The sequence below is a fragment of the Gymnoscopelus microlampas genome, assembly GCF_963454915.1.
Source record: "Gymnoscopelus microlampas genome assembly, chromosome: 16".
NCBI lineage: Eukaryota > Metazoa > Chordata > Actinopteri > Myctophiformes > Myctophidae > Gymnoscopelus > Gymnoscopelus microlampas.
Genome location: NC_139953.1, coordinates 41,446,872 through 41,467,279, shown reverse-complemented (window position 1 = coordinate 41,467,279; position 20,408 = coordinate 41,446,872). Strand labels below are relative to the sequence as shown.

The 20,408-nt window shown below is 39.8% G+C and overlaps 1 protein-coding gene across 1 annotated transcript; it reads right to left on the bottom strand.

Annotated features, from left to right (window-relative positions):
* Window positions 1-1,033: 1,033 nt before the first annotated feature.
* On the bottom strand, window positions 1,034-16,264 carry LOC311063634 (histamine N-methyltransferase-like; the record flags this gene model as incomplete). The annotated part of the gene is made up of 7 exons (XM_084083159.1): window positions 1,034-1,654; window positions 1,701-2,050; window positions 3,343-3,436; window positions 3,955-4,085; window positions 6,712-6,819; window positions 15,094-15,146; window positions 16,128-16,264. The coding sequence occupies 6 exons, from the start codon at window positions 16,262-16,264 to the stop codon at window positions 1,704-1,706; spliced, it is 870 nt and encodes a 289-aa protein (XP_083939285.1). The 3' UTR covers window positions 1,034-1,654; window positions 1,701-1,703.
* Between the last annotated feature and the right edge of the window lie 4,144 nt (window positions 16,265-20,408).

The following is a 20,408-nucleotide window of genomic DNA, read 5'->3' as shown; positions in this document are numbered from 1 at the left end:
TTTACTGTACATTTAAGACAATTTAACACCTTAATTTCCCTGTTTCTACCCTCTAGTACTTGGGAAATGTGTAATGCACCTTACTAGTGCAATTGTTTCCGGGGAGGGGGGGGGTTCCAGGGGGTCCCCAGCCAAATGTGTTAATACAACATCACAATCATTTTAACTTTATCCGTTTATATGTTGGCGAGTCAAAAATAGCAGATCTACAAGCTCAGTGCATTACTTTGTGCTGCGCTGCGAGCTTGTACATCTGCTATTTTTGAACATTTTTTAAAAACCTTGAAAGTGTTTGAAAGATTTGAAAGATTTTTTTCAACTCTGGGGGTCCGTTCTCAAAATCAGTTCTCAAACATGAAAATGTTTGAGAACTACTGACGTAGATGACTTGATGTTGGAGCACAGCAACAAGTTGATAGGTTTGAGAGTTGCAGGCATCAATAAACACTCAGTGTAAACGCTGTGGACATGATATTGTCTGTCGGGTGGAAAACTCATATGTCCAAAACTGTTACTTTTCAAGATTCAAATTCAAAAGTAGCACATCTACAAGCTCAAAACGGATCAGCTACTTTTGCTACTTTTCTGTGGACACAGCCCCTAACACTTAACACTACTGTATGTGGTTGCTGTTGGGCAGAAACCTCTTATCACTATATTCTAACTTTTTGTGTTTAGAATCCTGAAGAAGAGTAACCGTTATGGACATAATGCGGTTTCCACCCGACGGATATCTAACAGTCATAAAAGAGACAATATAAAAAGGTTGCTACACAGAAATGACTGGCAGCATAATCATTCGTCATCTCTCTCACTTCAGTTTTATCTTGCCAAGTAAAAGGGTTATTTTTTTCAGCCATGTTCTGTTCTCACAAATCACGGTATATTAATACATGTGGTTTATAACAAATGAAACACAAATGATAGTGCAGGTGGTTTTACTTCCCATGGTCTGGAACACATGGACATTACCAATGAATCAGTTTCATTCAATATGAATCTTAATCGACCCCCTTAAGTCATTCAAGCTTCATGGTTATTCAGGAAAAAGCTAACACATTTTTAACTTCTGGCAAATTAGAAGGTGGCAGTATATAATTAGAAGGTGACAATTTTATATGAAAAATCTTATTATGGAAAAATGCAATTAACACTTCCATCTGCAAAAATGTATTTACTGTCCACAACGATGTAGTGGAACCCTGGCGTTCTTATTCTGGGGACAAACATTTGGCAAAAACAGAAAAAATAAAAGTTAAACACAAGCTGGCAGGTCGGGGTATTTAAAAAAAAAAAACGGGATAAAATAAGAGAAGTAGGGGTCCTAGTATAGACCCCCAAGGGAACTCGGTCAACTTCGACACATTTGTGGGTCGCAGACACATTTTTATGATGTTTCCTACATCTAGTTTTTCATTATTATTTAAATGTTTATGTTTTGAAATAATAATAATGCAAAATTGTTCATGAATTAAAAACAAATTCAATCATTTTTCAAAATAATTTCATTAACAAAAAATAAAAAAAGATCTAAGAAATTCCATAAATTAGAAAACAACTGTTTAAGACGTAGTGAACATAGCCCACTAGCTTGGGGAGACATAGCATAGCAATAAAGATGATTCTATGGTCCTTTTAAAGAGGAAAACCGGACCTTGATTGATTGATTGATTGATTGATTGATTGATTGATTGATTGACCTTTTAAGGCAAAGGGTCAACAACGAGCACCGTTTGGTTGTTGTTGAATGCCACCTTGCCACCGGACTCCGAGCTGCAGTCCGGGTGGCGCAGCAGCTCCAGGACGCCCGCTTTCAGTTCCGGCGAGGCCGTGTGGCTGAAGTCCAGCACCTCGGTCAGAAAGTCGAGCAGCAGCTCCCCCTGCTGGTCGCCCGGGGTGAAGCACTCCGTGATGTCCATCTGAGACGTCAGCTCGTAGCTCTGGTAGCCCACGCCGTTGGAGTCCAGGAAGCTCTTGATGTCGCCCATGGTCACCTTGTTGCACAGCTGGGATCTGTAGGTCCTGCACAGCTTTCCCCACCCGCTCTCTCCTGAACACAGGTTGAGATTCAATCACCTTGCATACCACAAAAAAAAAAAGAATGCAGCCCCAACAGCAAAGTAAAATGAATGCGATTGAACGATTTAATGCGAGCGCATATAAAATAGGTCCATTTCTTTTGAACTCCCTGAACATAATTATACCCTTACCAAGCATTTAGCATTTATTATACTTTTTATTTTCCTCCATCATTCCCAAAACTTCACCCAAAGAGCTTGCTCTTCAAATCCAATTAAGCCTGATTTATTATTAGTTGCACGCGGATGTCCACCGGAAATAGAAGACACACACGGTCGGGTTCCAGGGACAACCACCCTGGTTGTCCAAATGGACCCCTTATGGTTCTGTAACTCGGTAACTCTAAGAGCTCAATTAACACTGAGGATTTTACAGTGTTTTGACTTGATTTATTAGACATAGTCATGGTTAAAAGAAGAACGCATGTTACATGCTTCTCAGGGAAATGTCAAGGATAAAAACAGAATAAAGTCGGTGCCTTTTTTCCATTGAAAGTAGAGTTTCCACTAAAACTCTACTGGAACCCCAATCTACACAACTCTCAGAGTGTACCATCTGTACACTCTTGAGATTTACAGAACTGTACGCGGTCCATTTGGACCGCAGGCGGTCCCAGGACCGGACGTTAGTTAGTGTTTTCTGAAAAGACGTTTTTTTGTGGTTTGTGGAGAAGAATTGACAGGAGGGCTGTTCAAAGGAATTTTCCATCTTGAGTCATGTGTTATTGAAGAAAAACATCTAAAAGATTAAAAGGTGTCAAAACTGGCTCAAGCTGTGCTTTCCTGCAGAATGTACAACAGAGACATTGCATCAATCCTCAATCAATTCCTCAACTGAAGTGGTTAAAAGAAGAACATGTTACATGCTTCTCAGGGATTAAATACTACCTTAGACACCATCAATAAAAAAGAAAAAAATGCAAAAAGTTATTATATTATATTATTATTATTAATGAAAGAGCATAGAAACAGAACACATTGCTCTTGCGCATTAATACAAAATAATAACAGAAAAAGGTTGAAATCTTGACCAAACCTGCCTACCAATAATGTCACTGGCAGGCAGGTTTCTAAACCATCCACAGCCCCCGAGACACAAAGTGAGCAGACAAAAATGGTGACCAATTATATGAAGATATAAGTAGAAAATTGGTTAAGTGGTCCTTTAAGTGCAGTACTTTAGTAAATGTACTTAGCCAATACAGTGATGCTGCATCCCACTGCGCACAAAGTACTCTACAACTCCAGGTTCAAGCCCACTTACCGGAAGCAAGAATGATGAGAAGTTTCCCATTTCTGTTGAGCAGGCTCCTGAAGAAGCTGATGGTAGCTGAAGGATCCTTGACGTAATACAGCATCTGTGGATTCCATCACAGATAATGAGCTACTGGATTGAGTTGACTAGCTAATTACAATTCTATGGAAGGCACATCCTCTAATGGGATTCATTGTTAACTGGGTCTGGTCGATATATATCGGCCATTAATTGAATTTCATGAATTTACATTTGTATCAGCAGTTATGCATCCGATATCCACTTTATATCCACTTTCAACCCTGCATCCCTATTTTTGGCATGTCATTATAGGTAAAATCTTTCAAAAGTTTTCAAAAATCAAAGATCAACGCAACACATTGTTCTATCTTGCATAGCTATTGCATAGTTTGCACTTTTTTGATAAAATATCAGTCAAAGCATCCATAAATCGGTGGGCTAGGACTCTCCAAAATCGGAATCGGCATTGTACTAAAAAATATTTCATTGGTCTGGCTCTAAATGTAACAAAGTTGCCAAATGAATATGGCCTAATGTAACTATGACATGAAAACAGTGTCAATGTAAGGGCTATACAAGTAGGGTCATATAATCACCAACCTGAATCATGTGAATGAAATCGGCCTTCTTGGTCATCTGTTTGGCTTTCCAGTGTTCCTCGAATTCAGCGGCCGTCATCTTATTCCAGGTGAACTTGATGTGATCCAAGTCCTGTGTCTGGGACACTTTAACTATGAAAACACACAAACAGGACAGTTATGTTAAACCATACATTAATAGGTCAATGTATGTTTTGTAAAAACAATCCAAATCTGAAAAGTAACTACTGTAGCAACTCAAATTTTCAAATAATTGTAGTGGGGTAATACAGTAAGTACAAAATTTGCATCTGAGACGTAGTGGGGTAGAAGTATGAAGTATTGAAACATTCACATAGTCAAGAAAGGTACCTCAAAATCGTACTTGAGAGCACTTAAATACTCTTGACCAGGGTCCCCAAGGGCTCTGCACTAGGTCCACAATACTCCACAATGACAGATCTTTATGGTGTGTTTTGAATAGTTATCAAAGCATAAAACACATTTGTATTCATCCCATTTACCTAAGTATTCAGACCCTTCATTCTTGGCATAATCGTTCAAGCTCAGCCAGGTTGGATGGGAGCATCGGGGCAGAGCTATTTTCAGGTCTCTCTAGAGATGCTCCATTCAATAGCATGGCACAGCCAGATTCCAGACTCCCAGGACTTTAAATGTGTTTTCTTGGTGGTATACTTTGGGGTCATTCATTGCCTTGTTGAGATGTGAACCCAAGCTCTGCCCCAGCCCGAGAGTCTGAGAGTCTCTCTAGGAAAACGTTTTTCACTCAGATTTATTTTTCTGCATCCATCTTGTCTCCCAGTTCCCTGTCACAGAAAAACACCCCCCGCTACGATGCTGCCTCCCCGTTTCACTGTAGGGATGCTATTAAAAGGGATATTTCACCTTCAAACATGTTTGGGGTAATTCTAACGTCTACTCTGGCTTTTGCAAGCACCCCAGACAGTTTTTATGTTGCTTGATACAGTATTTAGATATTTGATATTCATTTTACCTGAAACGCCCCCTTCGTTTTAACGTCAAACTCCATTTTAACCATGATTCATCGACAACACCCGTCCTTGGTTCTGGTGATTGATTCAGTTACTTTTTCCATTTATTTTATAATTATAAATTAATTAAATATTTGTATAAACATTTTTAATCAATTTAGTTTTTGTTTCATTTTCCAAACAAATTATTTTTAAAAAATGACAAAAGTAATTGAAAAAACACGGCTCCCTCACACATTAGAAGGCCAATATCAGTGTATCAGAATGGCTTCCATCTGGCCACTCTAGCATAAAGGCCTGATGGGTGGATTAATGGTTGTCCTTCTGTAAGGTTCTCCCATCTCCACAAAGGAACTTTGAACACTGAGTTCTTCGTTATCCGTCTGAACAAAAGGCCCTTCATCCCTGACACCTCAGTTTGGCTGGGCATGCAGATCCAGGAAGACTGTTGGTGATTCTAATAATGGACGCTGCCGTGCTCTTGGCGTCTTTCAATGCAGCAGAAATGTTCTTGAATCCTTTCCCAGATTTGTGTCATGGCACAGACATACGCCATTAACTGTGAGACCCGACATAGACAGCCGTGTGCCTTTCCTAATTATATTGAGTTAATTCAGTTAGGCACCGGTGGACTCCGTTCAACTAGTAGAAGCATCTCAAGGAATATTCATAGAAGTAGGATGCAGCAGAGCTACAGTAAATTGTGAGCGTCATAGCAAAGGGTCTGAACAGACCTACGTTAAAGGGATAGTTCACCCAAAAAAATACTTTTTTTCTATCGATTATTTGATGACCAGCGGACACAAAGGAGACTCTTTGTGTTTCCTACCGGAACCGCTGGTAATCAAATAATTGGCTTAGGAATGCCACAAAAACAAAAAATATCAATTCAAAGGGGTGTGTAATTGATAGAAAAAATATTTTGGGGGTGAACTATCCCTTTAAGGAATATTTCAAGCTTTCATACGTTCAATTTGTTTTATTGTTTTTTAGCTTTATTCATTGTATTATTTATTATTTCAGTCTTTTATTTGAAAAAACACCACTCCAAAAACCTGCTTTTTGCATTATTACTGTGTGGAGCTCTGTGTAGATTGATGGGGAAAAACTGAATCTATTTTAAAGGACAACTTTGGTTTTTTACAACCAAGGTTTATATTTTAGCTTGTAATTAAAGTAAATAAATGATGAGTGTAATTTTTTTTTCATTTACTGCTTTCAATAGTTTTAGTATTTTTTGCGATATTTTTTACAGTGGGCGGGGGCATTCTGTCCGGTGGCTAAATATGCCTTTTTTACACAATAAAAAAGGTCCGGCTGTCTGAGATGGCCAGATGTGAGTTATTGGGGGCTAGAAGAGCTACTGTAAATAATAATAAAGAAAACGCCGGGTTAATGTGTTAAAAAAATACATATTTAGCCACCGGACAGAATGCCCCCGCCCACTGTGAAAACACTGTAAAAAAAGATTGTGAAAATTGCTAAAACTATAGAAAGCAGTAAATTTAAAAATTTTAACACTCATCTTTTATTTACTTTAATTACAATCTAAAACATAAACATTGGTTGTAAAAAAAACAAAGTTGTCCTTTAAGCGGAGTCTGAAAGGTAACAAAATGTTGAAAACTTGAAAAGGGGTCTGAAAACCTTCCATATGCACTGTGTGTATGTATGTACATAGATTTTTTCTGTCTTTGAAAGATATACATCTGTGTTGGCTATGCCTCTGGGCTGGGTAGCAGAGGTGTAGGCTGTGTGTGTGGTACCTCTGTAGTTATGCAGCTGCTGGCTGCTGGGCTCCACCACCTCGTTATCCACCGCCACCCCAGGGTGCTTCAGACAGAGCTGAGACATCATCTGGAGGTCGATATCACCTACAGGCAGCAGCACAGTTATTCCAGTTACCTTTGGGAAGTTTACGTGGTTTAAAGCAAGATAAAATATCACGACTGAAAAAATATAAAATATCACGTATGGCCCAAGTCGTAATGTGCGATTTGTGAAACAGTGTGAAAGGAGTCTTCCCACACTAGCGCCGTTTCCTAAACGATAAACACAATATGTAAAATGTGATGTTTTAGTACGCTTGTAGATCGGCTATTTTTGCTGCGCAACATGCTCCCATAGAAGACATGCTGGCTTCTATCTATGGGATCCAAATGACTGAAATAATTTGTGGCGACTGAGAACTTTAATCCACGCGTTTAGGATTTAGCTATTGCACACACACGAACACGCACACGCACACAAAGGATGCAAATATGTGTAGGGCAAAAACAAGAGTTACCCAAAGTCAACCCCTAGTTATTCGATCAATAAGGACAGATAGATTAGTCAATAGTTTTTTTTTCCTCATTCCAGATTTAGAAAAATACAAATGGGCAGACACCACTGTGCAAGAGTAACGTACGGGCATCAAGTTAGTCCATCCACGAGTAACTCAAATGTTTCCTCAAATTCTCCCATTCTGAAAATGAGTGTCAAAATGAGTGTGTAAATATGAAGTTGCAGCAATAGAGCGTCGCAGTTCCCGCCCACTTCCAGTTGCCGGAAGTAAATACTCAATGCATTTTTCCCATTGACTTTTCCGAAAATATTTATATAAATTAATTTAAGCCTAGAATCAAGCTATCCAGGATCCTGGTGAATCATGACCATAAAACGTTTGATTCTGTGAAAAAACTTTTTTGAAAACGGCAAAACAAAGGGTATTTATTAAACATAGTATATCATATCATTAAATATAAAATTTTAAAAATCACAGAAAAAAAGGTTTTATGGTCATGATTCACCAGAATCCTGGATGGCTTGATTCTAGGCTTAAATTCATTGATAAAAATATTTTTGGAAAAAGTCAATGGGAAAAATGCATTGAGTATTTACTTCCGGCACCCGGATTCTGCGCAACTGCGATGCTCTATATGCATTTTTAAAGAAAACAAGACCAGGAGACCTGGTTCTGCCAGACCCAGACTTCACATGACGTGTCAGCCTGTGTCTATGCCCATGTATGGACGAAAGGGGGACAGACTTTTATGGCTGGGGCCTAAAGACAAAGGGGGCAAAACCTGTTTTTTGCCCATGTATGGAGAAAACAGGTACAAAACCTCATGTAAGCCAGACCCCCTGGGTCTGGCAACAACAAAAATGACACCCAGTGTGAAGTGAGTGGTGATATTTATGAGTTATTAATTTAATCATGCATCTCGGTAAGCCAATCACAGCACGTCCTGCGAAGTGACGTGCTTACATTTTTTACGCACGCACACATTTCATCATGCGTCTCGCTAGCCAATCACAGCACGTCTGCGAAGTTTGAAGTTAATTTCATCATCTGTCTCGCTAGCCAATCACAGCACGTCCTGCAGAGCTTAGCCTATGGCGTGTTTTCCACAGCATGGCGTCACAGCGAAAGACAAATTTTCACGACGGAAAGAAAAACTTTCGCCACGGATGGGTCCTAAACCCTCTTATAGGAGCGGTTGCACCGCTCAAAAAGATCATATATCTGCAATAGAGTATTACCAGTGAGTGCTGGATATGGCCAAAATTCACTGGGATTCAGCATGCACTGAAATCTGGGCAGACTATCAATAGAATACCCATTGTTGTGAATTGCAACACTGGTTTTGGGCTGAAACGTGGGCCTATTGTATAACTGTGAATTATTGTGCAATTGAAATGAGCCAGCGGAATGGGAAAAGCGTATGCGAACAGCGTGGCCCATTTCCAGCACTGATAACAATCCTGCTATGTTATGTAGCTACTGTTAGAAGTTGTGCATTTGAAGTTCATTGAACGTGCTTGGAGGGTGAGTGATGGCTGATTTAACCAGATCAGATCAGAGGCCAATTAGTATGATGACTCAGGGACCTGTTGTGCATCAAGCTAATCGATACACACAGAATACAGCATGTGGCTGTATTAATACAGCCACATGCACTTAAAAATAGGGGATGATTCTCTGTCATGAAAGGTTGCTTTATCTGCTCTTATTTTCAGTTCTTATTTCTGTTCGGTGACAATTAGTAACGATTATACTACCTAAGGCATGGCATGCAGGTGAATGTAGGCTTTTGGTGCACTACAGAAATGAAGAGAATTTTGAAGGAAAACCTGCTGTGACGACAGATACTTCTCTCTGTTCAGTGTGTGTGAAGATGGATGATGATTTATCCTGTGTGCATTGACGCACAACAGAACTGTGCAGTCACACCTAGCCCACTGCCCCCGCCCCCCCCCCCCCCCCCCCTTTTTTTTCAGGGAGGCCATGAAGGCCATGGCCGCCATTGCCCCACAGTTTCTTCCCTTAAAAAGATTATCTGCCCTGAGGCCACAGTGGCCTTGGTGGCCCATCCACACTGCCCCCCAGCTTATTTTAACAGTTTTCTCCTGCGTCTCTTTCCTGTCGTCTTCACAGACATGAACCGTTCAGGACATGAACTGTTTGTGGTCAGAGAGGGACATATGCAGCTGAACAAGACCCTTGCAAGAGTGTAGATTGCCAAAAAGAGTGACAAAAAGGCATGATCAAAAATAGTTACATCAAGGTCCTCTGCCAGGTGCAGAGTACAGGATTACCGTTTCCATTTCACTGTCAAGATTCTGAATTCTTAACTCCTCCTCAGTTCTCATCCCCATCTTCAAACCAGTCCAGTGACTCTGAGTATGAACTTCTGAACTCCTTTTCAGGAGTTTGTACAAAAATGTATTTATATTCACAGATGGTTATACTTCATATTTAATACAACTCCTTTCTTAACCCTTACATTAAATGTATTATTTCAGTGGACTTGATATCAGTGTTTTATTTGATGGCCTTGCTTGTCCTTACACTTGGCCTTTGGGCCCTCAAAACATTTACAAGGCCAAAGGCCAAGTGGCCTTGCCCCTAAAAAGATGAAATTCCAGGCCTGCCCACCACACAAGTGCTCAGGTTTTTGGTGCACAGTTTTAGCACTATGGTGCTAAAAATAGGTAGACTATGGCTTGATGTCTTTTTCAACAACAAGCCTGCTGCTATCTGACGGTCAAACGCGACTTACCGACTTCCGACGCTTCCCTACAACTTACGACCCAACGCGAGCGAACAGTGTAACCACCGCCCATTCGACAGCAGATTTTAAGCAACAGACGCTTTCCAACACTTGCCGCCGCGGTGGAGAGCTACCTTAAAAAGGAGTAGTTCACCCAAAAAATACCTTATTTTTTTATCGATTACACACCCCATGAAGTCTTGAATTCGTGGAGATGTCTCCTACCGGGAGACTCCGCCGTCATCAAATTATTGACTTAGGAATGCGACGAAAACAAAAAAATCTCAATGAATTCATGGGATCCATGGGATGAGTAATCAATGGAAAAAAAGTCATTTGGGGATGAACTATCCCTTTAAAGATGCTAGCTGTGAGATGTGTCTGTTTCTCAAAACGTCTTAGAATGCGAACAATGTACTAAACTTGATATGAGACCAGGGGATGCATCTTTCTAGTTTTGAGACAGACTTTGTACTTGAGGTCACATGAGTTGTGCACTGCAGCTCGCTGCTCTACTCAACCGTGCATGTTTTAGTCAAAACAGTGAGACCTCACGTCTCCGAAAATGTCAGAGCACATCTTCAAAAAAAATCTGTGTTATTCATTCATGCAGCAGCACACTGATGTATGCATGTAAAAGAAAGAAAGAAAGAAAGAAAGAAACTTTGTTAAATATGAACCTGAAATAGTTAATTGTAATCCGTCTTAATTGAACTTTGAGCTAACTCTTGTGAAACATGAACTCGCACCACATCTGTTCATAACATTACACACAAACAGGACCGGCTAATGTTCAACATTTAAAACCATATCAAATAACATTAGTCAGCCAACAGAAAAGTGAATATCCGCTGCTCAAAATGTGTATGTGAAAAATGGTATGCAATGTAACGTTGGTCCAGCAAGACTGAAATAAACAGCCACATAACCAGTTATGTAATGTGAGGTCCTCACAACAGGTCCTGCCAGCTGACAACAACAGGAAAATTGACAAAAGTAAGCCAAATTGATGTCAAAAGAATAAATAAAAATAAATGATATTTGCCGGAAAGAGAGTTGTTTGCCTCCCTGATATATACTATGAACCTTTCACAGCTGTTGCAAGAGCTTGAAATACTGACTCATAGTCGTAAAAGAATAAACCAAAACTTCAGATGATGATATTTTTCACATATCACTTGCAATATTTGTCAGCACATAAACACACAAACCTCACACTTCCTATTCAGATTAATACAATAATTGCCCTAAACTGTCTTTCCATTCTCCGGGAAAAGTCAAGCTCTCCAGTCAGTGCCAGTGGGCACAGGGGTAAAGTACCTATCCCTCACGGTACATCCGGCTTGGACAAGCATCTATTATTATTCTATACCAGTGGTTCTCAACCTATGGGTCGGGACCCTCAGGGGGGTCCCAACATGATTTTGAGGGGGTCCCCACTCCCCAGATGACAGTGAAGTGACAATTTAAGGACTTTTAAGACTTTTTTTAATACAAAAAAAAAAAAGTAATCAACAAACTATACTATAAAAACTGGTCAAACATTGGCCAAATAATATAAGAAAGAGGCAAAACAACGTTGCGAGGCGTTGTGAGCTTGTAGATCCGCTATTTTCACAATATTTATGTGAAGCCAGGTGGGAAGAGCGATCTTTGTCGCTGTGTTAGGGACTCCTACTGACTGGGACCACGCCTGTCAGTGGGGCGAGTAGGATGGAGATGCTAGGTACGTTCTCCTGGTGGAGGCTCCTCACTGGCCAATGAGCCAGTAGGGTACAGCAAAGCAATGGCAACATAGGTGGAGGGTTAAAACTGCACTATGTAGCTTTCCTCTTCTACCCCAGATTTTTTATCATTGAGCTAATAGAGCCTGCCTACTTTTATGAATTGAATCTTGACCATCAGGTAAAAATTCATATCAGATCCTGTGTCTAGGTGAGACATGACCTTTGACACGATCTAAATGTCTAAATAGAAGAGCAGATTGGACAAAATAAAAATGTATTCATTTAAAAAAGTTACATAGTGCCGCTTTAATTGGCATAATAACTAAATTGGGAAGGAAAAAGGTGGTAAATAATTGGCTACCAAAAAAAATGGAAAAAAAATAAAAATAATAATAATATAAAATAAAATGATCTTAACTCAACTCAAATCCATGGGAAGTTAGGTTATCATGTCTGAGCAGGATGACTTGCCATTAGCAGTATCCTGTCTGCAAGCCCTTATTGAACCTGACAAGTTGACAGAGCACCTGCTCTCTCTGGCTATAGTCTCGCATAGTCAGACGGTCAGAGATCGCCGCCTACTGATACTGTACGTCTGGTGACATCTAACGTCAATGAATGAAACGACAGAAACAATTCCGATTTATTACATATTATTTTTTTCCCACTGTTATGGCCCATATTGAATTCAGATTTCCCCAGACAGAAATGTCCTGGCTACGCAACACTACTCTGGCCACAGCCTAGAGAGAAGTAAATGTAGTGAAATAATTACAGTACATCTGGGGAAGCACAGGTGCATGAGCGGAAAAAAACTTTCCAGTTAATCCATTAAGACCGGGAACGCATCTGTGTCAGTTTTTGATTTCTTGGGCTATTGAAAAATAGCAGATCTACAAGCTCATAGCGTGGCACCGAGTGCCGCACTATGAGCTTGTAGATATTCTGCTATTTACAAAAATGTGTGCAAATCTTTGAATATATATATATTTTTAAAGCGAACATTTTAACTCAAATCTTTGCTTCTGGGGATTCTACAAATGTCTTCTAAATCCTAACAGTTTTTTTTTTTTAAACTTGTGTTGCTATAATCAGTGGTTCTCAAACCTTTTCATGTCAAGGGCCCCCAAAATGATATGCATTTGACCATGGACCCCCACCTCAAAATATGTTGTTCCAGGGACCTCCCAGAAGCAAAGATTTGAGTTAAAATGTTTGCTTTAAAAATATATACTGTATATTCAAAGATTTGCACAAATTGTCACAATTCTTTAAAAATAGCAGATCTACAAGCTCATAGCGTGGCACTCTGAGTCTGTGCCGCACTATGAGCTTGTAGATCTGCTATTTTCTAATAGCCAAAGTATAAAACAATGGTTTAGGTGGTTTGGTTACACAGATGCATTCCCGGTTTTAATGGGTTAACTAAAGAAACACCCTGTGGGAGAGTTTACTCTCATTCTAATAGATGTGTAGTCACCATTGCTGATCTTTGAACGCGGCTTCATTAAAACGCAGATATGGGACCCTCGATAACTTTGGATATGACATTACTGAAAGGGTAATAGCACTCGTGGGCTAAGTATGGGATGCTTCTTTGAAATAAATTATATGAGCTCTACCTCTTAAAACAAAGAGCAAGTACACCTACAGGGCAGTGGGGGCTTAATACTTTTACTCAAGTAAATGTATCAATACTGCAACGTAGAAACACTCTGTTACAAGTAAAAGTCCGGAATTCAAAATTTACTTGAGTAAAAGTACAAAAGTATTGGCATTAAAATATGCTTAAAGTACGAAAAGTTAAAGTATTCATTATGCAGTAATGTATGTAAAACAAATACCTCAAAACTGTACTTAAGTACAGTAATTGAGTAAATGTACTTAGTTACTCTCTACCACTGAGTGGGGGGTGACATTGTCTGGCAAACCGAGGTTAAAGATTACCATGGCAGCTGTTGCATATAAACCCTGGAAAATGATTGTAGCCATTCAGTGGGGTTAAAGGACAACTTTGTTTTTTTACAACCAATGTTTATGTTTTAGATTGTAATTAAAGTAAATAAAAGATGAGTGTTAAAAATTTTAAATTTACTGCTTTCTATAGTTTTAGCAATTTTCACAATATTTTTTACAGTGTTTTCACAGTGGGCGGGGGCATTCTGTCCGGTGGCTAAATATGTATTTTTTTAACACATTAACCCGGCGTTTTCTTTATTATTATTTACAGTAGCTCTTCTAGCCCCCAATAACTCACATATGGCCATCTCAGACAGCCGAATCTTTTTTATTGTGTAAAAAAGGCATATTTAGCCACCGGACAGAATGCCCCCGCCCACTGTAAAAAATATCGCAAAAAATGCTAAAACTATAGAAAGCAGTAAATGAAAAAAAAATTACACTCATCATTTATTTACTTTAATTACAAGCTAAAATATAAACCTTGGTTGTAAAAAACCAAAGTTGTCCTTTAAAGGTTTTTATGCAACACTCTAACACGGCCATAAATTACACACGGCACACAAACACAGCCTCCATTATTCATAACGTGACTGCCGGGCTCACCTTAGCTGTCCGACCGCCAGAAGTCATTCTAGGCTCTTTTTTACTGCGTCACAAAATAATATGAGATAATGTACTGTCTGCTTATAGTGTCCTCCTGATGCTTGTTAGCCTGGTAAAACCTCCCTCCGGAAATGTCATTTCCATTTGATTTCAGGAAGGAGTCTGGTCTGAAACGCCTTTCTCCAATAATCGCTCTGCTCGCCGAGCCGACGAGCCTATCAGCGTCGTCGCTCATTGTTCTGTGATTGACAGCGACAGTTGGCCAATCAGGTGGCGAGTTCGAGTGAGCCCGAATGAACCCGAGTGCAGCCTGAGAGCCGCCGACAAAAGACGAACGGCAGCCATTGTTTTTTGTCCGAGTGCCGTCACTTCTTAGTTTCGTTCTTAAAACGGTCTCAAACTTCTTTTTTGAGGCACGGAATTTACTATTAACATATCCTTTGGATAGACTTTAGTTGTTTAACTTCATATATGTGGTCAGTTAATCATGACAGAGCCTATTTAAAAATATAAATTTAGAGAACCGGCAGGGGCGGGGAGTGACACGCATGTATCCCAATAAGGCAACCTATTTTCGGCATGGCCGTCCCAAAAGTCCCGTTGCGTCACATAGTCTGGAGCTCGTCAAAATGAACTGCTCATTGGCTGAAGGGGAAAAACGATCATTGGTTGAAGGGGTTGTCAGTCAACGGTATTACTCCCGCCCAACTCCAGCCCACAGCGATTATTGCAGAAAGGCGTTTCAGACCAGACTCCTTCCTGAAATCAAATGGAAATGAGATTTCCGGAGGGAGGGTTTACCAGGCTAGATGCTTGTTACCTGCTCCACTTCCAACTCCAATGACGTTGAGACGAGGCTGTCCTTCTCCAACGCTGATGGAGGAGAAGAGAACATTATTGTGAGCAGATTTACCCTCCAGGACACCATCAAATTATTTCGTATACTATAGCCTCGGTTGGGTGGAAACCTCATATGTCCAAAACTGTTACTTTTCAGGATTCAAAATCAGCAAAAGTAGCAGATCCGCAATCTCGAAACGCGTCGCTTCGCGCCGTGTTTCGAGCTCGCGGATCTGCTACTTTTGATGCTGTGGTGTGACGCAAGTAGTATGATCTAGTAGGGCGTTAACATTGTTTATAATCAGTTAGTCACCCCATGGAGACAATAAGCCAATAATTTGATTTACAGGCGGAAAGATGCTAATGTCTCCGGTAGGAGACTCAAAGGACTCTTTGAGTCTCCTACCGGAGAGACCGCCGGTCATCAATTTTTTGTCTCAGGAATGCGACAAAAACTAAAATATATCCATGAATTCAATGCTTCATGGGGTGTGTAATTGATTTTTTTCCCCTGCCCGACAGCAACGATATGATATCGTGGTTGTCGGGCAGAAGCCTTGTATGTCCAAAACCATATGTTTGTAAACACGGTATGGGTTAGGGTGCTATTTCTGGGTGGAATGTCTATGGATATCTACACATTTTAAGATAAAGTATCCAGTACATTAGCTACAGTACGTCAATCTGTGGATATTTAATAAAATAATATATTTCTTATATTCGATAACAACTTCATAAGCGTTCTGTTCTCCCATAAGGTTAATGAATAATACGGCCCCAATGTAATGCTGCCTGCGTTATCCACCTGGGAATAACATATTGTGGCGATGTCAAGATAATTTGTTCAAAACAAAGAAAAAAGGGAGAGTCCACTAACCTGTGTGTAATAGACAGTATGAAATTGCAACTCATCAACTAGTGTGTTGTATGAAGTGCCTCTTTATGTAATAAATTAATACAACAATGAATAATACTGTATATTCTCCTGTGTGAGTAGGACAGGCCAGGGTTTACCTCGCTAAAATGCCGGGCAGAATGTTATGGATGAAATCCTGCATGCACTGATGCTCAGAGGAACGGTCCAGGAACATCTGGAAGGACTTCTGATACCGGCTGTCATCTTCAACCAGACTCCTCAATGGAGATGTCATGGTGGCAGCTGCAGTCTGTCACACTGAACCTCTCTAACAGCAGAAACAAGACATTTGTAAAGGGGATACAGCTTAGCCTGGTAAACCCTCCCTCCGGAAATCTCATTTCCATGAGATCGAATGGAAATGAGATTTCCGGAGGGAGGGTTTACCAGGCTAGATACAGCTAGCTTGAGTTCACCATTAACAACATACTGTAGGACAAGGGTTCCCAAACTTTTCAGGCCACACACACACACACACACACACACACACACACACACACACACACACACACACACACACACACACTGCAGTATTGATACTTTTACCTAAGTAAAAAATGTGAGTACTTTTTCCACCACAGGCTGTTTCACGGCGATCGGTCAAACGGTGCCCGAGATTGTCTGCACGCACGCACGCACGCACGCACGCACGCACGCACGCACGCACACAACAAGCACTTGGAATTGCAGGCATTACAAATCAGTTTGACTTGGCTCCACAGATAAATATTGAGAAAATAGCTGATCTACAAGCTCTACATTAGACCCAGTGGTGGAAGAAGTACTCTGATATTTTACTTTAGTAAAAGTAGCAATACCAAAATACTCTGTTAGAAGTAAAAGGCCTGTGTTCAAAATATTGAGCAAAAGTAGAAAAGTATTGGTATCAAAATATAGTCTGTAGATCGGCTATTTTCACAATTTGTGCCTATTTCTTACATAGTATTTGACAATTTGGCCAATTTGGTATTAAAACAATCTTAAAAGTCATAGATATAGATATTAGATAGATATAGATATGTGCAGATACCCATACACTATACTGTACTGTATGTTGGTTTGTTTACTGTTGAGTGAGAAAACAATGTTTGCACATTAACTAATCTAATCAGTTTGGAACCACTGCTGTAGAAGAGCAGGTTTGACAGGACAGGTTTTCTCAGGTCATTCATTCATTCATTCATTCATTACACTAGCCTTGGACCAAGAGACTGTCATAGAATTATTTTATCGATTCTGACATTTGTGTATAGATGACAGTCTTGAATAAAGGCTACAGAATAATGTAGCCTCGATTCAAGACTGTCATGTACACACATGTCAGAATCGATCAAATAAATCTATGAAGTCTTCATCCAAGGTAGCCCTGATACATGACTGTCAGTCATGGATGAACTTCAACCTGGTGTTTGCGCGTTCTCTTTTTTTGGCCCGTACATCTACATAAACGTTCAGATTTCAAATGTAAAGTGCTTACCCCATGGCCACGGATGTAGCAATGATGTACGGGCCCTCACAAGTACCCGTATATTCCGTATGGTTCAATAAAAAGCATTTTAATCCGACTGGTGGCCATTTCTCAGTTTTTTTTCTATTATGCTTTCAACTACGCGACCCTATCGATTGGGAGGTGTATTGCACTCTGATATATTATAACTATGAGAAAATGGCCATCAATCGTATGCAAATGCTTTTTATTGAACAATACGGAACATACGGGTACTTCTGAGGGCCCGTACAGTATTGCAACATCAGTGGCCATTGGGTAAGCACTTATATTCGAAATTTGAACGTTTAATGTAGATGTACGGGCCGTAAATGGAGAAAATGCAAACGCCAGGTTGAAGTTCATCCATGACCGTCACAGTCTTGAATCAAGGCTCTGTGTAGCCTCGAAACAAGACAGTCATTATGCACAAAACTACGGAGCCCCTAAAGGGCCATTGTGAAGGTTTTTTTTTTATCTCGTTCTAACGACATGTTTGTCGTTCTAACGTCTTATTAACTTGAGCGCTCGAGATCCTAGGACGTTCCCACATCATAACAAAGTGTGGAAACGAGATCCTTATGTTGTCCGCTCGAGATCCTCTTCTCGTTCTAACGTCTTATTAACTCTAGCGCTCGAGATCTTTAAGACGTTCCCACATCATAATAAAGTGTGGAAACGAGATCCTTATGTCATCCGCATGTCTTAATAAGACGTGCGCTCGAGATCCTTATGCAGTTCCCACAATGAGATCCTTATGAGAGCCTATATACTCACCTTTACGCACGGTGGATTTACTTGGATTATGCGATATAATAGCCTGTGCGTTCATCCTATTCTTTATTATGGTGGAGAAATTGATGCTATTCAAGGATTATTATTATTATTATTATTATTATTATTATAATATTATCATTATTCGTTGCGCACTGGTCCAATACAATATAAACCAATGCGTAATGCGCATATACCTAAACGCACCCACAGCCTGGCACACAACATTCTATCTTCCAATTCTCCAGGAATGTCTGTGATTATAATTTTCCTATTATCAGCAGATGTGAGAGTGTCAATTCCTTGTGTCAATTATGTTTATATAAGATGATAGTCTATTCAAAGAGGACAATTTGTGTCGCGCGATGCCATTCGCTCCAAATGACACACTTCAGTTTTATTCATGGTTTACAGAGGAAATAATGAACTGATTACGATAATATAAAATTCTCTCAAATCAGTAACAGTTAGGTGATACATATGTCCATCAAATATGCTTTTATTGAAAGGCAATCCATTCATAGCGCATGAACCAGCACAGCATGCGCCCTATCCAATATATATATATATATATATATATATTGGATAGGGCGCATGCTGTGCTGGTTCATGCTGGTTCATGCGCTATATATATATATTGGATAGGGCGCATGCTGTGCTGGTTCATGCGCTATGAATGAACCCGATTTTATTCTATTCATTATTAACCCACCTCCTACATGCATGCAAGCATCATTAATCAAACAAAGGTGTCAGTCAGCGTTACAGATCTACAAGCTCACAACAGTGGCCACTGTTACATGGACAGTTGTATTCGGAATGAATACACTTCTATTCGGAATGAATGAATGGATGAATTCATTCCGAATAGATTTGCTCATATAAACACCCCAATTGGAATAGAATATTCCATTCCAGTCATGACCCGAATGCATTTTCATTCGAAATAGGAGGGGTGGTATAGACCGTTTGAATCGGGTTAAATCAATCGGAATTGACCATGTAAACACTTTATTCCAAACGCTCCTGTCTGTTTGGAATACATGCATTCCTTTGCGCATGTCCGTGCTATAGTAGGGCTGTCAGAATTGTCCAGAAATGACCTATCAAATCTCTAATTCGGCCACGGTTGGTGCTGAGAAGCGCTCGCTCCTGCGGGATAAAATTAATGATTCTAATAGCGTCATTTAATAAGCCTGTAATGGTTAAGCCCAGACTTGTCCAGGAGAACGGACGCTCCAAGGATTGCTGGCCTAGGCTACACTTATATGGATCTTTTTCTAAACAGGTATTTTAGTCCTCAGTTTTTAAAAAGAATCCCTGGCCACATGACAAAGATTAAAAAAAAAAAAAAGAAATCCCTGTCCACACGTAAACGCAGAAACGCATTGATCAGGCATGCAAGTCTCAATTTTAAATCAGATTTTATTTTATTATTTTTATTTATTTTATATATGAGGGGCCAAATACATATACATTTTAATCGCATGTTAAGGCCCAATACTGCAATAGCTGCATTATTTTAATAGCATACGCGAACAAAAATAAATGAAAAATATAGCTGCAAGCAGCGATAATACGGGGCCAGTGAATAGAGAGAGAGAGAGAGACATGGAAACGGAATAGATTGAAGAGAGAGAGAGTGACATGGAAACAATAGATTGATGAGAGAGAGATGGAAACATAATGGTTTGATTGGACATCTCAACCTACTGCCATTAACAGGATTCAAACTCTCAACCTTCAGACTAATAGGCTGCAACACTACCTATAGTGCTATAGCTTTGTCCAGGCTGATATTGTCTGTTGAAGATCATAAACTCTTGCCTTCTTTCATGAACCAAGCCCCTGTTTCACTAACACTAAGATCACTCGTTCACAAACCATTTACCAATAAAGAAATTGTACATCTCCTCAGAACCAAAACTAGTGAAAGTAGCCGATCTACAAGCTCACAAACCATGAAAAGTTGTGAGATTGTAGCTATTTTCAGAATGAAGTATGTCATAGATTGAAAAAACGTACTCTCAAATAAGCATTTCAGGTTATCTTTACCATTTGCACATGTATTCATTGATACAGTCATGTTGTTTGCAATTCAACTTAAATTAAGTCTGCA